Source organism: Electrophorus electricus, chromosome 13 (genome assembly GCF_013358815.1).
Source record: "Electrophorus electricus isolate fEleEle1 chromosome 13, fEleEle1.pri, whole genome shotgun sequence".
In the NCBI taxonomy this organism is placed as follows: domain Eukaryota; kingdom Metazoa; phylum Chordata; class Actinopteri; order Gymnotiformes; family Gymnotidae; genus Electrophorus; species Electrophorus electricus.
Window position 1 is genome coordinate 8,949,471 of NC_049547.1, and position 21,234 is coordinate 8,970,704.

At 37.3% G+C, this 21,234-nt stretch overlaps 1 protein-coding gene across 1 annotated transcript; it reads left to right on the plus strand.

Annotated features, from left to right (window-relative positions):
• The first annotated feature begins 18,987 nt into the window (after positions 1–18,987).
• si:dkey-248g15.3 (zinc transporter 7-B) lies at positions 18,988–19,928 on the plus strand. Its single transcript, XM_027000281.2, has 4 exons — positions 18,988–19,035; positions 19,265–19,319; positions 19,405–19,424; positions 19,662–19,928. The coding sequence occupies exons 2-4, from the start codon at positions 19,301–19,303 to the stop codon at positions 19,845–19,847; spliced, it is 225 nt and encodes a 74-aa protein (XP_026856082.2). The 5' UTR covers positions 18,988–19,035; positions 19,265–19,300; the 3' UTR covers positions 19,848–19,928.
• Positions 19,929–21,234: the final 1,306 nt, after the last annotated feature.

Here is a 21,234-nt window from a genome sequence, read left to right on the forward strand (position 1 = left end):
GGATTCTGGGGTGCATTTAATCAGGACACATCAGGAACTACACTGGTAGTGAGGAAAGCCACAGATTTTGAGTTCTGTCTTCACATGGTTACCTTGAGTAGAATTCTCTCAGTGACTAGTATTCTCTCAAAATACCAAGGTGCAGACATGGACATGAGCACTGCAGCACAGCCTGTGGATGACTGTAAATCAGAGCAGTCTGCCCTGAGGACCCATGCCCTGAGGGGAGAAGAAATGGGGGCAAAGGTGACCTCAAATATCAAATGTTCAGTGGAGTGAAAGAAGGAGAAGAAATGTTTCAAAGAGACTGGAGGACAACTGGCAAAATCAGCAAGAGATGAGTGCAAAAGAGGAGATGAAGGTTCATTTTTTCTTTGCAACTCTTGACTGCATGGGCAGCATCCCAGATAGGTCCAATAATGAAACCCCTCCTTTTTTCAAACACTCTTGAAGCCTCAAAAAGCCATCAACAGAGCAGATCTGATACCTTCAACACCTGTTTATATACTACAGTGAATATGTAAATTTAGAAGTTCAAATGAAGAACAAACTCTTGATACACAGACCCCAGAGAGAAGATACACCACCTAGTAACATAATGACTTCAATTAATCAAGAAAAAACTTCAGACCACAATGTTGCAAGAGATGATGGCTGATCTGTCATTGCAGCTGAGGGAGACAGCACCCTGGAAGTGAATTAGGAGTGAAGGATTCCTTTTGAAGTCTTCCAGACCAATGTTAAGGTAAGCATGAAAATTATACACTTGTCTGTTATTGTATATGTAGTTATTTTCATGTTTGTTTTTGTAGTTACAGGTTATATGTACTTATGCTTGTGGTGGTGATGAATATTTGAAGGAAGCAGAGCAGTTTGGAAAATAAGTCAGTTTGAGCTTTTATTGATACTGCTATACAGAGTCTCATCTGTACTCATGCAGTATCCTATGTATTGTATTTGAAAATTCAATTATACCATTGCCAGGTTCCTTTCATCTGTTGCTTTATTATCTATGTTCTTTAAATTGGATTGTGGATATAGTCTTTTTGTGAGTTCATAACCCTTAATTTAAGGTTTCAGCCTTTTCAAACCAGCCCTCCCCCCCCCCCCCCCACACACACAATCTCAGTTAATTTAATTTAAGTTTAAAAAAAAAAAAAATACTGCTGTCCCTACTCCATTTTTAAGACTGAATATGAAGAAATAGAAATGAAACCTGTGTGCTCAGGATAGGACACTCAAGTATTCATTCTGGAAGAAGACATTTTAGCACCCTCTAGCGGGAAAATAATGGAATTGCTTAAGATTACCAGTAGAGCACTTTCACTGCTAAAAATCTCATTATTTCGTGCCCCCTTCACAGAATTTAGCTCTTTTTCAAGAAAACAGGCTCAATTTACGTTAATGTAGTTGTGAATAGGTTAGTGCCGTTTTCAGTAACCATAACAGCACAAATAATTCACATAAATATCTCTGATTATAACGCTATAGTATTTACCCTAATGTAAAGAGGAAGATTACTGAAGAAACTGATTTAGTAAACTTTTAAATTTTAAATTTATCCTGATTCAGGAAAAGTCATACTTAGCAAAGAAAATACAAAATTGGAGCGAGAAAGAAATTTGAGCAATTAAAATTGTCAAAGTGTCATACTGTAAATCATGAAATGAGCATGAAGGAAGCTCATGATAGACAAGATGATGCGTCACATTGTGGGTTTTTGTCTGTTTGGTTGTTTTTACTATAACAGTAACTTATTTTGTTTGTTTTGAGACATTTATGTAAATATACTGTAAACATGCATTACTGCTTCAGTACTGCATTTGCCTGTTTTTTTTTTTTACTGTAATACAGCAGTTCACTTTTAAAGCAGCACATTTTATGGGTAGGGGAACAGTTGAATGTAATATGAATGTAAGTACTGAAAATAGCTTATTCAGTGGCTGTTTTTGAGGTCTTTATATTTTGATAAAATGAGTTTTGTGTTTTGCAGCATACAGTATAACTGTGGTTTGTGTGCTTGCATACCAGATGTATGTGTTGTTTTGAGAATAGTTTGTATGATTAAGAGCTTTGAGTTTTTCATTTTTGGAAATATGTGTAATGTTTGGAGAAATATGTATAACCAATCAGAAAAAAAACTGTAATAAGAGTGTTTTGCAGCACACAGTATAATTTTGTGGTTTGTGTGCGTATATACCTGATGTATGTGTATGGTATTCTGTGTGGATTATTTAGTTCTGAGGAGTGTGTGTAGTGTTTTTCAGTCAAAAGTGAGTTTTTCTCTACTGGTGTAAGGTTTTGAGAATAGCTTGTATAGTTAAGAGCTTCGAGTTTTTACGTTTGGGAAATGGGTGCAATGTTCAGAGAAATGTGTATAACCAATCAGAAAAAAAACTGTTCCATTGATAGAAAAGTGGTTATACTAACATTAAAATGTGCATGTATAGAGGGGATATATAGGTAATTTCGATTATTACTGCAGTGCATGTACTGCTGAAACATCTGGCTGTCATTTAAGCTAATGACCTACCTAGGTGTTTTTGTTTGTTCCCTGTTACCATATATTCGTTGTGATATTGATGAAAATCCATGGCCAAATGCAGTGGACAGGATGTACAGACCAGGCCAACAGTAGCCTTCTGATACTGAAAGGCAGACAAATATGTGTGAATTGTGTGAATTACTATATATAGTGAAAATTATGATTTGATATTACAGTACTGTATTTGTTATAGATCTATATTTTTCTTTTCTGATCTAAATATATTGCACAGTGAGAACAAATGGCAAAATACTGCAAACCCCCTGAAGAATACTTTGAGTTTTGTGATTTGTTTCTTTATCATATATTGTTTTACATTATACAATAAATATTGCTATTCTGGGTTCCCGATATGGTAAAGTATTCATTCATAGACTACTGTAAATTTAAGAAAATCATGACATCTATTGTGTGAGGTAAGCCTACAGATCAAATATTTCTTCAGCTGGCTTGACTTATTTGTGGATGCAAAAATAGTGGAATGGGAAACACATAGTAACATAGTAACACATTTTGCAATGTTACAATTTGTTTATATATTGAAGCTCTTGTGAGAGAAAGTGTATATTATTGTTTTGTTATATATCTTGTGAGAAAAATCATGTTAGTTATGTCAGCATGAGTCATTTTTGGATGAAATATGAAGTGTTTTGGTGGTTGACGTTAACTGATGTGCTGAGATGTGTGTTTCAAAAGTATATTGTGTGAAGAATTTTGAAGTGAACATGGTATTGAGACAAGTGAGAAAACGATTGTAAAAACTGTAATACCACTCTCAGATAGAAATCCATCCATAGTAACCAAGAATATCAAAATCAAAATTTCAAAATGTATTTATATAGTGTTTATATAACAGATGTCACAAAGCAGCTTAACAAATGTCCAAGTCCAAATCCCTCAGTGAGCAAGCCAAGGGTGACAGAGGCATGGAAAAACTCTCTAGAGCATGAGGAAGAAACCTTGAGAGGAACCAAGACTCAAAGGGGGGGGGGGGGGGGGCTCATCCTCCTCTGGCCAACAACAGTTACCACAATAATAATTTTAAGAGAAAAACAAATAACTAATAATAAAATGAAAAAATGAATTAATGTCTAGTCCAATTTTATAGAGGTCCCAGTCTTGTCCCGATGGTGTGCATGTGTCTGAACGCATCCTGCAAGAGAGGGTCCATTATGGGCAATGGACAAGTAGTTGGCTGAGGTGGAGGTGTGGTGGGAGCAGCCATGGCAGCTGAGATGGGTTGAGGCTCAGTAACATCATGACATCAGGGGAAGGTGTACCTCGGCAGAAAGAGAGACTAGATTATTAGGCATGTCCAGGTACAAGGGTGTGTAAAACAGGGAACTATAATGTGCAAAGATGAACTCTGGCAGATCTAGCTATGGCAGCACAATTAAAAGAATAGAGCCAGAAGGAAACACTGGCATGAGGGCACCCTGGAACATCAGCACTCTGCCGCTCTTAGTCAACAAACTTGAGTGACAAAAGAGAGGTGAAGTGACAGCATCATTGTAATGTTGAGCGGTAAGAAGGCGGACGCATGTGCAGAGAAGAACGAGATTTATTAAGGGCGAATCCAGAGTCGTAGTCGTTAGGGTAGTCCAGGGTCATAGAGCCAACATAGAGATTCAGAGAATACATGACAAAACAAAACACACAAAGGCAAACAGGGGAAGCAGGCTATAACAGAGGCTAAGAAACAGGAATGCTAGAATAAACATACAGACTAGGGTACACAGAGTACAAACTTGCAAAAACATCAAACTCTACACCAAACACATAAGCACAACCATTCATATAATGAACAGCCCAGACACAGGAAACACAACAGGGTTTAAATACATGAACTTAATAAGACTAGAAACAAGGGACAGGTGTGGAAAATCAAACGAGGGGTGGAGAAAATGAAACTATGGAATGGAACTAAAAAATACACAAGACAGGGAAAACATGGAACATGGAACCTGGGAGGGAATAATTGTGACAATCATAACATCCCAGTTTACCATAACTGTCAATGCCCATGGACCCCCAGATCTACACCTTTACCTAATATGGGAAGTAGTTAATAAAATGCCTGAATATACAGGTTTTTAGCCTAGCCATAAATTTTTAGACTGTGTCTGAGTCTTGAACATGTACAGGAAGGTTATTCCATGGTGTGGAAGCTTTATAGGAGAACTTTCTTATTCTTGGTACTAGTAAAGAGCCTGCACCTTTTGATCTAAGCAGACATGGTGGATCGTAATACATTAAGAGTTCTCTAAGGTATTGTGGGGCAATACCATTCAGTGCTTTGTAGATTATTAGAAGTATTTTAGAATCAATATGAAATTTTACTGGGAGCCAATGTAAAGTAGCTATGATATGAGTGATGTGATCAAAATTTCTAGTTGTAATAAGAACTCTGGCTGCTGCATTTTGAACTAGCTGGAGTTTGTTTAGTCCAATCTTGAAGTAATAAATGCATGGACTATCTTTTCTGCATCATGTGAGGAGAGAATGTTCCTAATCTTTGAAATGTTCCTAAGGTGGAGAAAGGTGGTCCTAGAAATATTATTTACATGAGCTTCGTATGAGAGACTAGGATCCATAATAACTCAAAGATCGTTAACTCTTAGAAAATATGTGATTGGGAGACCACTGAGGTTCATTGAGTAATCAGAGAGTGAGGACCTAGCTGTCTCTGGGCCTAATAGAAGCACTTCTGTTTTGTCAGGATTAAATGAGAGAAAGTTCCTCAACATCCAGTGTCTGAGGTCCTTTATGCATTCGTCAATGACACTAAGCTGATATATGTCCTCTGGTTTGGCTGAGACATATAGCTGAATATCATCAGCGTAGCTAACCTTGTTGTAGGCTGAGAAGTCTCCATTTATGTTAACAAACTGGTAACAACTGGTTAGATAAAATCTAAACCAGGAAAGGGCTATTCCACTAATCCCAACAACATTTTTAGTCTATCTAGGAAAATGTTGTAATCTATCCAATGCTGTGATCTATCAAATGCTGCACTGAAATCAAGCAATATGAGACAGAAGCCAACAACATTAACTACTTTAATTAGTGCTACGAGATCTGAGATGTAAGTTCTGGCTCTTGGATAGGTGTAAAGGATTGTAGAGTCATCTTTGGCTGAGTTGTTCTGATCTCTAAGTAGCTGCCCAATGTCATATTAATACTCTTAATGTTATCTCTAATGTGCTTAATTTTCTCATTAAAGAAATTCATGAACTCATTACTATTGTGTGATGTCATCTGAGCACTGGTGTCAGTTTAATTCCTAGTTAGATGTGCAATTGTACTAAAAATAAATCTAGGATTATTTCTCTAATTTTCTATTAGGGTCGTGAGATAGGCTTTTCGAGTCATAATAATTGCTTTTCTATACATGAGATTGCTCTCCTTCCATGCAAGCTGGATGACTATAAGCTTAGTCTATCAAATCTGCTGGCAATTGATCAAAGTGTCTGGTTCGTCATTTAATTAGTGAGTACAAAAGCATTTATATTACTTAATTCTATCTAAAGAGCTGAATGACAAGTGAGTAACAAAGTAACACAAGAGAAAGAAAAAAAGCATAAGCATCTACCAGCTCTGCCCAGCTCCTCTCAACTCCACTTTTCCAGACTCTGAATTCATATAGTCTTAGCTTGAACAAGCCACTTACTAATCAAAAGTGACTACATATTGGTGTCACCTTCACCATACGACAACAATCAGGCATCACAATTACAGGAACTAATGGAACATGGTCCATCACTAATCCATCACTGGTGCACAGGAACATGGTCCATCACTGATCCATCACTGGTGCACAGGAACATGATCCATCACTAATCCATCACTGGTGCACAGGAACATGGTCCATCACTGATCCATCACTGGTGCACAGGAACATGGTCCATCACTAATCCATCACTGGTGCACAGGAACATGGTCCATCACTGATCCATCACTGGTCCACAGCAACATGGTCCATCACTGATCCATCACTGGTGCACAGGAACATGGTCCATCACTGATCCATCACTGGTGCACAGGAACATGGTCCATCACTAATCCATCACTGGTGCACAGGAACATGGTCCATCGCTGATCCATCACTGATCCACAGGAACATGGTCCATCACTGATTTACAGTCCTGAGTATCAATCTGTGGTTGAACATGGTTATGGTGGTCAATGTGATTTAATCACCTTTATCTCTATGAAAGACTATAAATGTGCATAGCAGTAGAGGTAGATAAGAACTTAATAGACCATAGTTTGGGCAACAGGTGGCATCTCTTTGACAGTTCTATTTTTACAATTATTGAACTCTTCTTTATGACGCTTTCTACTGCCAGTTTCTATGAAGATGTGCTTGGCTTTTTACACTTGTAAAATGGGAGCAGCTGAAATGCCTGAACTCAATATGCAATATATCTTTATTATATATTCATTATTTATACATAATGTATACATTATGTAATATATATCTTATATGTATCTGTGTATGGCTTTAAGCAGATTAGTACAACTTGCCACAATGCAAGTATTTTTCAGGAATGATCTAAGGAGCATTACAGATTTCAAGGTGAGGTATTTGCCCCCCCAACCTCCCCAGATCTCAATTCTATTAAGCATCTGTTGGATGTTCTGGAATAAAAATTCCAATCTATGGAAGCTCCACCTTACAATTTACAGATCATAAAGCATCAGCTGCTTAGCATAGCATGGATTGTTATAAGATGGGCTGCCTGAAGAGGATGGGTTTCCTCTTGAGTTTTGCTCCTCTGAAGGTTTCTTCCTTAATCCATCCATGGAGATTTTCCTTGCCACTGTTGCTACTTGCTTGTTCATTGGGGGTCTGGACCTAAATATTTTAAAAGCATGTTGTAAAAAGTATTGTATAAATAAATTTGTCTTTGACTTCTGATGTCTTGATGTCAGATATAACAGGACATCTTCAATGGTTTTGTGGAGACCAAGGCTTCCAAAAAACAGGATGTTTTGGACAGAGGTCCTACATCAGCTGTGCAAACAAAGTACTTGTGAAGTTCTATGAGGTGAAGTCAGTTTATGTTCAAAATATCAGATGTTTAAATCATAACATTTCATGGGGTCCAAAGTTCAGAGCATGTAGATTGGTTCTTTTTCCATCGCCTCAATTCCTTTCTGCTATAGCAACAACTGGCAATGTAGATTAATCATGCAATGTCCATTATTATCATGTCTATTATTATTAATAGTATTATGCCCCTGAAAACAATAATTCCTTACTTCTGATAACCTGAAGGTGTTCAGTGAAATAATCAATTTTCCAGTGTACAGTTTATTACATCTTTTGAAACTGATACAGTGAAACAAGACAAATGGCTGATAACAGCTGATCTTTTTCTATGCCAACTCCCTACTTTATTCAATGGACACTAAATATTTAATCACAGTCATCCCTAATAAAGATGGAGATTTAAAGCATTTTCTTGATGTAAGAGAAGAACTTGAAATTAACCCTCCCACAGATATTCTTAACACTGTCAGAAATTGTGTTAACTCTAAACTATCTCAGCTATAACTCCAAGGGTAGATCTCATATCTAATAGTTGCTGCCTCATGATTCCTCTTGATTAGGTTTTCATGTTTGAAATGTTGTTCAATTTTTGCAAAAGAATTGATAAAGCATGACAGATAAAGCATGTCCTACAGAATCCTGTTTCACATGCACATGTATCCAGACTAAATAAACTATCATGGCAACCTGTTTCATGATGCAGCAGAACCATAGATAGGTTTGTGATTAAAATTTGGGTATTGGCAGACCTGTAAAAGCCCAGAGACAGATCATACAGCTAGACATCCCGTCATCCACAAGTGATGTGCATGATAGGGACAATGGAGTGAACAGGGGCATCTCAGTTCATAAATTTGTTTAGTAGGGATGGAGCCAAATAAGAATATGGCATTTGGCCAAGCACAGATAGTGGGTTTTTACAAATATTTATTTGTACAAATATTTTTCAATGATTTTTTGGGAATAACAAAAGGCATGTCTGTTAGCTGGTGTTCCTCATAACAATGAGATGCTGTGCCACTATTTCAACTTAGAAGACACAGAGACAGTGGGTCTTGGGTTCTGAGAAAGGTGCTATACAAGTATAACTTCATCATTTATGTATATGCAGGAATTAATACAACTATACATGCACACATTTATTTCTTCCTTTTCTAAAATCCATCCTACTCTAGAATATATGTAGAGTATAGCACATCCTGGCATTAAGATAAATGTAGTATTTTCCTAGCTTAGGCATGGAAACAGAATGCAGGGGTATAATACAGTGTTCATTATTATTTATCTAAATATGACCAAAAAAGGTGCAGTGGAGCCTTTTTCAGTATTTTCCTTTGTGCGGCTCTGCATAAAAGGAACTCTCTCTCTGGCTCTGGCAACCTACTGAAAAAGAAATTAGCCTCAGTACAGTGTTCTCTAGTACTTTCTTTGGATTTTTAAAATTCTGTGTGTTTGATATTCAGACCTGAGAAGTGTAGGTTGAGTGTGCATGTCATTGCATGGGTATCTAATTATGTATCCTACTGTGTATACAGGGTAATGAAGAAAGGTTTATCACATCATCTGCAACTGACTAGCAACTTTCTTGACCATGCACAACTTGGTGCACTGGCTGATAGTGCTAGTAGTGGAAAAGATACAAACACAAAATTTCTTTGTATGCTGGTTCTAGTTGTAACAAATATTTTCCAGAAGAATTTTATGGACAGGTGAAATTGAGTGGGAGGATCTGGCAGCAGTCTTACTTCACTCATCATTTTCAGTGGATATGAGAATAGCCTGCAATTTTTTTTAGCAGATTTGACAGCATGTTATAGTTTGCCCTTGGAATGAGCAGCTGCAGCAGAGATGACTGCTAAGATTACACGGGAAGCCCAGCCCCCTCTAAAATGTCAAAACAAAAGTTTCTTGATTAAATATGTAACGCTCTGATTCTAAATCAATATTTTGGGCTAGGAAGTGTTTAACTTCACAGCTTGTTTGTTCAGCAGTAATTTCTTGCAGATCATCATAATCTAACATGACTTTTTTCCTTAGAGACCCATGGAAGCAGGACCCATTAAAACCTATTGACGCCGTACGTCACAGGTTCACTGGCACTTCAAAATATATTTAGTTTTACTTGCAAAACAGCTAGACTTTATTGGACAATATGCTTTTAAAACATCATTTTGACTTAATACCCAGATGCATGGCTTCCAGGGGAGTCAATTCTGATAGTCCTCAGACTGCATTAATTTATAAGGAAGTAATTTGTAATGGAACATTTTACATGTTTCCTCAGGGGTGAAACTCGTGCAGATGGCATTAATATTACTACAAGATGAGTGAGTTTCTAGTGTTGTATTTTCTATTAACTTGAATTCATGCATCACTTCATCATATGATCATGTTGCACTCACAACACGCATCATTATGTTTGCTTGGGTGCTTTCATTTATTATTTATTCTCCCTATTTTCCTTAAGACTTGTGTTCCATAGGACTATTGTATGACATTAGCAGTTTAAGTATAAATTATTTAGTTATATTATTTATATTAGTTAGATTAGATCTTTAGATCTTTAACTCACAATGATGAAATGAGAAAAGACAATAAATTATTATTTCTTCTGTTAATTTGTGACCACTGTCCACAACCAGCCTCTGCAAGCATTTAAACGTAAAGTCTTTGTATACATAAGTATTTTGGTGTTGCCCCAAAGGTAGTAAATGAGATTATGTACGTTTTTGTATGAATAAGATTCTTATTAAGTTAATTTTGTGCCAAAACGTTTGAGAGATGTTTTGTTTTAAAAAGTAATATTACAATCTGAGAGGACAACAGTGCTCTGAACGTACAGCTAATAAATTCGAATTGCTCAAAAATTAGCTTTCAAAACTTGAAAACCTGATTGACAGTGTTATTTCCATTCAATACACTTAAATGGTGCAATACACTTGCATTCCATTCAAAACATGAAAACGTAATAAGCCTCTTTGCATTTGAAACTCTTACATGCTTGTGAGCTATGTTTGCACTCAGTTCCACAAATCTCTCACATTTTACATCTGCTTGGTGTAAAACGCTGCAATGTTTGTGCCAAAACTCCAGCCAATCAGATTTCTAGTGGCAGTTCTTAACAGTGCACCAATTATGACAGTTTCTTAAAGGCTGTGAATTTTCCAGTGCTAGTTCTTCAGGTTCCAAAGATATTTTGGAATTTGACAAAGATTATGAAACTGATCCTAAATGTAAAAAGTATTACTAAACGTAATCTTGTCTTTTAACAATTATTTATATCAGGGGTGTTTGATTAGCTAGCTAGCTACTGGTTATATTTCTCATTTTACTAGCTTGCCTTGTGTCTAGCTAACTAGTTAGCAGTGCCCCCTTTTGATAATGTTGTAAGATAGCTAATGCTTCTGCTTTAGTGGTCCAATATGTATTTTTGGTAGGTTAATTATGTGTCTAGCCTTAAAATGTATGCATAGCTGACTCTACTGAATTTCTAGTGTTAACTCCGTATATTGAAAAAAAAAACCTTTAAAAAACTGCCAATTTTAACCGCTCAAGTGTTTGGAAAGATGCTGGATCATTATTGGAAATATAGCTAGGTAAATAACGAACATTAGCAACTTCGCACTAGCTATTACTGACAGTATCTTGTGGGATGGGGTTAGCGATAGAAGGCACGTGACATAGCATGAAGTATAGAATGTGGGCGAGTAATTACAGTGCATTATTTAAAGGGTGAGGAGTATTAGATAATGCATAGGCTTGTTGCATATAGTACTGCAGCTTTACAAAGAAACTTCGCAATGGAGGAGAACGCATTAAGTTAAACAAATGGAGTGGGAAACGCAAAGAATGCTTGTGAGGAGGTGTTTGGGGTGCAGTCTTCCCTATATATGTATGTTTGTTCGTCGGCAAAGGCAGAGCTACTTCCTGATTTAGGTGCACCCGGCGTGGTGTAGTGGCTCTCCGGAGAGTTCTAATAAAGGCGCAATTAATTGTGTACCCGAGTGTGTTCGAGGATTGTGTTTCTTCTCCCCACATACACGAACACCTGGAGTAGGGTTGAAACTCCGCACTGTCTAGCTAAATGCAAATATTCAGTTAAAAGTAAAAGCGATCTACGTTGAATTCGCATTCATAAAATACTATATACATTTCTTTAATGCAACTAGCGTTACGTGGAGTAGTTTTAGCCTAGTGTGGAACCAAGTTTAGCAAGTCAGCTACTAACCTAGGTAGCTAGCTAGCAAGGCTAGCTAATGTTAACTAATGTCAAGTAAAATGAGCAAAGTAATTGCACTTAATCTGTTTACTTCCACGCACACAGAGGCTCTTGAACACCTCTCTTTAGTTTCTTTACATGCCCATATTGTTGGAAAAGCTGCAGTCTTAAGAGCCAGTCATTGTGTGAGCCCAGCTTTCTGCATCCCATAGTTGTGGTAAAGCACTGCAGTTGTTCCTTTCCAATGTGCCCTTTTAACATTGACGAATTTTCTGAGTTTTTTTGGATATTTTGGGATCTTTGGGCTATTTGTGCATGGGGATCTCACTGTACATTGAATTATTGCAGCCAAAGACAACACGCTTTTGCGATTTTGCATCAGCTACAATTCAATTTCTTGAGTTGTTGTCCACCATTTACATCACATGCATAATATTTATTTAAATATTATTTAAATGTTCATTGCCAAGCTAGGGAGTTTACCAGCTTGTTTTGACATTAGCTAGCTTTATGACTGGCTTACTTCCTAGTATAGTTGAAATGTATTTTACCAATAAGAAACTGTCACAAAGAACTAATGTGATTTATGTAAGGCATTTTGGTTTTTTTAGTAGCTCTTAACCTCCGATATGACATTAGCTAGCTAGCTAAGAAACTCTAAATGAATAGTTTAGCTATAGGTAGGTAAATTAAGATAACACTAGAGTATTTCCTTTGCAGAATCCGTTTAGCTAAAATGTCTAACACATATAATAATATCTCATTAACGTATCAGTCAACCATGACATTAACAGCTAGTTAACCCTGAAGAAGCGAACAGCATTGATTATGTAGTAACGGCAGTGCAATTTCCTGGGATATAGTAGACACTAAGTCAGGAGTCACTTCTCATAGACAATGAATTGGACACTGGATAAAAATATGCATGCGTGCAGACCCGAGACGCTTTTATAACGGCTGAATTGTTACTCCAGACAACTGGGTCTTATCAACGAAGGGGTAAAGCTCGTGGTATGTGCTTGTTTACTAGAAATAATACTGCACCTCTTTTAAGGCCTATTCCTAATCATCATGATTCCTGTGCATGCTTATCATATGTATTGGTTAACATTGTATCAAGCACATTTTTAGGTTATAAATGTAAAGGGAAAATCTCTTTGCTGCCAACATTTTAGCACCAGTCCTTTTGGATGAGAAGTATAGGCCTACTCTAGAACCCTAAAAGAAAAGATGTTTTTCGGAAAATAAAGACTAAATCGGTTCGCATATCTTCTGTTGTCTGTATTTTAAAGCTTTTCACTAGCAGGGGTGCTGATCTAAGATCTGTTTCCATCAGTAATTAAGAAAGGGCTCTGATCCCAGATCAGCAATCTTTCTTTAAGAAGTTTTGCTAATAGGGGCCAAGTTAATCAATATCAATACACAATATTCTGGACATGCTAAGTTATAAAAACACACTGTTAAACAACAAACAATTAGCATGATGACCTATTTAAAGCACTGTCTTTATGCAAAAGAAACTGAATCTTTTTTTATTTTGGACACATTAAGAGAAGAACCAATTAATTGGCAAATAAATAAATAATGCTTTTCTCATAAATTAAAAAGTAAAAATAAACTTTTGTTTTTTGTTTGAATGGAGCCCATGTGTTTTTCACGTATGAATTTTGAATGGAAATAATATTGTCAAGCAGGTTTTTAAGTTTTGAATGAAAGAGTATTTCTTTGAGCAATTAAAGTTTATTAGCCATATACTCAGAGCAGCGTTTCCATTTCAATGTGTAATATTGCTTTTTAAAACATAATTATTTTCTCTTAAACATTTCAGCTACTTTTTCTGATGTTATGTAATGTTATGATCAATTCACTTAAAATTATTCTACCATGAGTATTATAATTTTTGGAATTATTTGCGCATTGTTTGGAGTATTATATTTTTATGAAATTAGAATATTTGCTTATTTCTACCACGAGCTGTGCAAAATGTACTCCAAGTGGCAGGGCATAAGCATAAATCCACCAAAGCTGAAGACTGACCAATATTAGAAAGGCATATGAGAGAACATCCTGCTTATTCTCCTGGCTTCTACCTGTGTGTATCTCTTCAAGCGGGCAGCCAGAGCTGTTAATCTTTGCTTGGCAGTCTCCAATGCCTCAGGTATGGACAGCTTGTTGTAAAGGAAGCCTATGATTACAAGAAAGCCTATAATTCAATGCCCCACAATGGATCCTGGAATGCTTGAGTCTGTATAACATCAACAGGACTTTTAAGAGACTTCATCAAGAATTCAAAGAACTGCACATGGATGACATCAAACTGTAAGAAGTGACTGAGTCATTAATTAATCAAGCTCACAAGGATATACAGCAACGACATTCGAATGTTGTCTGGACTTGATAAGTGTGGTCATATGTTTACAAGGATAGGGAAAATGGCTAAAACAGAGGCGATCACACTATCAGAGGGTAAGATGTTGAGGCTACAAGTACCTTGGAATCCAACAGGCAAATGGGAATCATGAAGGGGCCACAAGGAAAGCAGCTACAGCCAAATACCTACAAAGAGTGAGGCAAGTCCTGCAAAGTCAGCTGAATGGGAGAAACAAGATCCAAGCTAACAATACCTATGTCCTGCCAGTCATCAGGTACCCTGCTGGCATAATAAGATAGCCTAAAGAAGAGATAGCAGCCACTGACGTCAATACAAGGAAACTCCTCTCAATGCATGGAGGGTTTCACCCCAAATTGAGCACTCTGAGACTGTACACTAAGCAGAAGAATGTGGGTCGAGTACTAGTGAGCATAAGAGCCGCTATCCAGGGTGAAACAACCAATATCCAGGAATACACCAAGATAATGGCCCCAAATGACCAAGTGCTTAGTGAGTACCACAGACAGCAGCAACCCGAGGAGGATGGAAAAGAGGAGTAACAGGGACAATTATGGGAGGTATAAACCCTGCATGGTATGTGCCACCAGTAGATAGTGGAAATGGTTGATATGGAGAAATCCTACCAGTGGCTCGAAAAGGCTGGATTGAAACACAGCACAGAGGCACTAATCATGGCAGCACAGTTACAAGAACTAAACACATAATCAGTATAGGCTGAGATCTACCACACCAGGCAGGACCCCTGATGCAGGCTGTGCAAAGATGCCCCTGAGACAATCCGGCGCATAGCAGCGGGATGCAAGATTCTAGCAGGCAGTACATGGAACGCCATAACCAAGTAGCTGACATAGTGTACAGAAACACCTGTGCCATGTACAGGCTGAAAGTTCCAACGTCTACACCCCCAAAGGTGGTAGAAAATGACCTTGATAAGATAATGTGGGACTTCCAGATCAGGCAGACAAGATGGTAATGGCTAACCAACCGGATATAGTAGTGGTGGACAAACAGCAGAAGTGGGCCGTAGTGATAGATGTGGCAGTCCCAAGTGATAGCAACATCAGGAAAAAGGAACTCGAGAAGCTCAAGAAACACCAAGGGCTGGAGGAATAGATAGAAAATATGTGGGGGGGGGGGGGGGGGGGAACTTTAGTTCCCGTGGTAATCGGAGCACTAGGGGCTGTAACCCCCAAACTGAGAGAATGGCTCCAACAGATACCAGGAACAACATCAGAGATCTCGGTCCAGAAGAGTGCATTCCTGGGAACAGCTAAGGTACTACGCAGGACACTCAGGCACCCAGGCCTCTGGTAGAGGACCCGAGCTTGAAGGAAAAAGATCACCTGAGGGCAAGTGGGGAATTGAATTTATGATTGAATATATGTTATGATTTAAGCATTTACTTTTTCTAACAAACTGGTTTCACCTCCTCTTCAGAAGCAGAAGCACTTTGCACAACGAATGAAGGACCGTTTTCCAAAACATCCTGTTGTTCTTTAAAAGTTGAGTACTTCACTGTAATTTTGACTCCCTGGAATGTTCTTCAGATGTTGAGAGAGACAGAGAGAGAGAAAGATACACACAGACAGACACTTAGCAACCATTTTAGAAGAAACATATTTTTAGCTATACCTGTCATATACATATGATGCAATAAGATGGTTGCCATATTTCTGAGCTCATAGTGAATACAGTGGATACATAGTGCACCTATTTATATGCTCTAGGCCAGAGATGACAGAACTACACAAGTCCCTTTCCCAAGTAAAAGTATAAATACTCTGGTATTTGTATAGAGCTTTTTAAAGTACATGCTCTTAGATCAGTATGCATGTAGTATGTAGTAGGCTTTAGAATACACACATGGTCAAATTCTTAAATGCCTCCAACTGTGGGTTTAAAAACATAATAAGCAATCATTGTTTATTTGTAATGGTCTATACTTGTAATGGTCTATACTAAAAAAAAAAAAAAAAAAAAGATGCCCATCTCCATGTAAAACCATGCCATCTTTAATAAAAATAGCAAGATTTGAGTACTACCATCCTAATCAACGGCCACACGGAATGTTTTCTCAAAATTCTTTGAATCTATGCATGAATATATGCATAACGTTTGGGACTAAAATCAGTCCAGCTGTGATGAAATGTCACTCACTTGCTGCTGAGGCAGGACCTATAAGCTGCAGAGGTTGCAGTCATGACTGGTGACTGGTAGAAACGTGCAGATATATTTCCCAAAGGATACATTCTGGCTTCACATCCAGTTATATTTTGAATGGTTAACAACTTGGTAGTTGGTGAAGTGCCTGAATAGAAGTTGACATTTTTTTTTAGCATTATTTTTTAAAATAATGACTAAACATTTAAAGCAACAAGCATGGTTTTAAAATGTAGTGAGTATAAAATACAGATTTTTCTTCTGAAATATAAGTAGCAATAAAATGTATGAAGTGACAGAAATACTCAAGTACAGATGTATAAAAAATGTTCTTAAGTACAGTAACAAAGTGCATATGCTTTGTTGCGTCTTAACTGCGCTCCAGGCAGTCACTAATCTTCATAACTATTTGTGGTCATATATAACCAGTTACACTCCTGGCAAGTTAGTTAACACAAATTACACAAACACAAATTATTTTGTAACTCATAACTAGTTGTATGAGATATGTCAGTAAATTAGGCACAGTTTTGAAGTGGCCACTGTGTGTATGCACGAGAATACAGATCAGATCATGTTAAACAATGGAATGCCAATTGAGGACATACAGAGGGATTAAATATGAAATGGTATAAGAAGCACTCAGATTAATACTTATAAAGTGTGATACTTATAAACATGGGATATTTCAAAACATTAATTAGTGGAAATAAAGGATTTACAGGACAGGTCTACTTTATCTAATGATAACATTAAAGAATTGAGGATCAGGCACAGGATGTTTCTATTCAGTTCAAATGTATGAGCAGTTACAAAAAAGGGAGTGCCCACATGCACACACTGTAAACAAAGCCAGAATCATGTGACAAGTTCAGCCCCTGGCCCAACCTGCCTGAGATTTAGACATTTCAGACAGGATTTCACTGACAGTTGATGCCCCATTGCATTTTTTGTGGCATTTATGAGGGTGTGTTGTCTTTTTTTTATTATACAAATTACACTGTAGATTTTCTGTGCACTTACAAATCATAGTAAAACAATGATACTAAAACATGGTTGCTAAAAATAAATTCATGTTGAAATTTGTGAATATATGGGTTACAAGATATAACTGGTTAAAGTGTCTTGACAGGCACTAAATCCATGTTCCAAAAGTATAACATTTTCTGGACTCATTGATATTTAATGGCTAAATGTGTTACATTCTCTTTAACTCCACTGATTCAGCTGAAGCACCAGCTCTGGCTTATATCAAATGACGCACTACAAACCCTTTCCAAAATGTAATGCCAGCACTCTTAAATCTAGAAGAATAAAAGAAGAAAGCAAGCATTCAGAATCAGGAAAAATTATTTTCCATAACCTTCACTGGAGGACTGCAAACAGAAAAGTGTAGAAATGTTAGAAACATTCCTGCTTGCTTTATCAGTGTTGTAAACATAATCTGACGTAAAGCATTTGGGGACACCCTTTTATTGGAAACAGGTATCTGCCTGTCTGGTATGTAAAGTGTGTAAATGCAAACCATAATTATAATTCCTTTTTTTCAGCTGTCAGTGTTCCTGCCTGTTTTTTTCTAAGAGTTCCCTTCCTTTAAATAAGTTGCTTTCACCATCGCAAATAACACCCTCTTTAGTGCATTTTGCAAGGTGTGAAGGAGAAATATATGAGGTTTCAAATCTATTTGTACCATTTCACATTTCATTACATTTACTTACACTGCAATACTTTTATACAAACGATGAAATCATGACACAATGACCACTGGTTTAACTTAACTAAAATTCAGGCTGTTGGTTTTAACTTGAAATATTCTGAAATTTCTTTCACTTTCTATAGTGGATGTGCCATGAAAAGATGACAAACATATTGTAGGATGCCTGCAGAATTAGGAAACCTAGTTTTCAGGTTTTTTTCTATTAGCTAGGTGCGTACAGGTGTTGCAAAGGTGTTCCTACATTAAAGATCCATCAACCTTCTTGCTAGTGAATGCTTAACCAGGGCTGCTGATCATGTCCTTAGTTTAATACTGCTGTATCAACTGTACTTCCTTTACTCAGCTTCCATTCACTTATTCAGGTGATACATCCGCTCACATCAGCTCACATTTATAGAAAGCAAATCATTAGGAACATGATCTACACAATCTGTGACCTACTTGTAATTACTTATGAGGAACAGTTAAACTATACATGAAACATACATTACTGCATAAGCTTGTCCAAACATTTTTGGTAAAATGGGGAGAGCATTCATTTGACAAACTGGAAATACTTTAAAGGTGTCTGAATGCCATTTAATCTCTAAAAAATACCCTAAATCATTTCAGATACAAAGTGCGGGAAATTAAACAAGTAAGTGTTACTGTTCAAAGTGTATTGTATTTAGTTCCACCTCTTTCTTTCTTTCTCTTCCTCTCTGTGCAATTTAGGTGTGAGAACAGCACCACAACACTGAACTAAGCATAATGATAGGCTGGAATATATTGTAGTACAGATCAGCCAACATTCCCATAACCCATATCAACCACTAAGGCTCCTCCCCTCTACTCACTGAACAAGCTCTTCCTGTCTTTACCTGTTTATCTGCAATAGGGTGTGGCTACATCATAAATTTCCACAGAAAGGAGTATTCCATTGAAGGTGGACTTGTCGAGACAACAGGTAAGATGCATTGAATTACTTTTCAGAGTTGTTTTTCCATTATTAGAGTGACATATATTAATCACCCTACAGCAGTATTGTTTTTAAAACACTTTTCATCATTGATCTACTACATGGCAGAAAAACTGTTGCAGTATCAAATGAATGATAGCATGAAAAAGAATGCTTCATTAAAAGAGAAATTAATGAAGTTAGTTAGGCAGTGTTAATGATCTCTTTCATCATGCAGTGCAGTGTCAGATCTGTTATAACAGAGAACTTCATAATGAGTGAGCCACAACCAAGTGAGTATTTTGTATAAATGAGTTACCATTTTACTTAGATATTTTACTTAAATAAAAACTAATGTTCTGCACCCTTTTTTTTTAGATCCACATGACCCACAAATGGTAATGTCAGCTTCCCTTTTTCAGTATAGACAGTATAGATATACAAACATACGCATATACACAAATTCACACACACTGAAAATATATAAATATACAGATATTCAAAATTGTAGTGGATACAGGATACAGAAAGAGGATGTCAATGTTTCTATGGAAACCTTGTGTACGTTAAGTAATGTATATATATGTGTGTGTGTGTGTGTGAATGCATGTATGAATTTGCACTCATGTGAAAAGGGTTGCCAGGACACAAAGGGTGAGCACAAAAAGGGCCATGGAAAGTGCCCCGGGAGTGACCACGGAAAGGGCCACGGGCATGAGCACGGAAAGGGCCACGGGCATGAGCACGGAAAGGGCCACGGGCATGAGCACGGAAAGGGTCACGGGCATGAGCACGGAAAGGAAAAAGGAGGAAATGCATAACAAGCTGAATTAAGAGACCTCTGAAGTCCCCTCAAGTGCTTTTTCATGCTTGAACATTGATAACTTAAATAAAGTATGTATACACAAGCAATATGTTTTTGTCTTTATTTCAGTCAGCAATTTTAAATGCTTAATTAAAAATGTCATGTTTTAAACTTTAAATGAAATTTAAATGCTCCTGAAAATGCTGATTAGATAGTTCAAACAGATTACATCTGAAAGAAAACTGCACAAGGGAACTAATTGCTGAGTAATGATAAAAACCGCTATTTCACAGACTAGGACAATTTGGTGATTTTCTTTCTGAAACAACCACAAAATCTGTTTACCTGAGGAGCTGAAGCAGGTGTGTTTGAACAAGGAAATCACCAGAAACACCTCCAAGACTAGAGTTGACCACCTCTGGCCCAATGTTAGAAATTAGCAATGCTTATTATGCTGGTTGAGCAAAAAAAAGCAACCACACAACTTGTGTTTTAATAACTGCTTCAAATGACCAAAACTCCAGCTCTTTAGGACCACAGCAGAGATTCATTAGAATTAGAATCATCAGTTCATTTTTAAGCAGTTTATGGTTTCAGACTATAAAATAGTGTCATAGATTTCAAACCCTGGGTTGCAAAAGCAGTTTAGCATAACAAAGAAAACTAAGAATGATTCTGGATCATATTTTATTGTCACAGTACAGTCCCTCCTCCCAGATATCTCCATGTATGTGTGTGTTCATTTGTATGGCCACACCCTCCCACTATATCACACCTGTTCCTCATATATATATATATATATACACACATATATACATATATACATACACACACATATATATGAGTGTGTTTGGCCTATAGTATGAACTCTACGCACATTCACATAAAAGGATATATGCAGCCATACCTTCTGGTAATCATTCCATAGTTTGGAGTATAGAGTTAAACAGGGAAGGAGTGAGATGTGAGTCAAAGAAAGGAGATTCTTTATTCTCCATAATAAACCCCCCCCACAAATGCACAGCATGAAACCGGCTAGAAACACTTGTGAAAGGCTCATAGTGCAACAGTCTAGATGAGCAGACTTGACTCGAGTATCTTCTAAGACACTGTTTCAACAAGCAATTTGCAGCACTGGAGGAGAATACCTGTGGGCTTTAAATAAGGGCGAGAAGAAACAAGGCATGGGTGCTCATGTTTAGTAATCAGGTGATTGGAAGCAGAGCAGGTGTGGTGGGTGTGCATATCAATGGGCATGTCCCTCAGGCTGGGTGCTCAGTGCACTATGAGAAATCTTGCTCAACAGTGTTACACGGTTGTCCAAATCATCGTACCAAAGCTTTAAATACTTTCAGTTTGGTCAAGAATGGCTAGCTTACTAATGCTGCAGTGCTATATACTGA

Bases quoted from the DNA above. Each gene is read 5' to 3' on its own strand.
- si:dkey-248g15.3 (XM_027000281.2), top strand. The intron at 19,425-19,661 runs GTAATGTCAGCT...TCATGTGAAAAG, and splicing joins ATCCACATGACCCACAAATG to GGTTGCCAGGACACAAAGGG.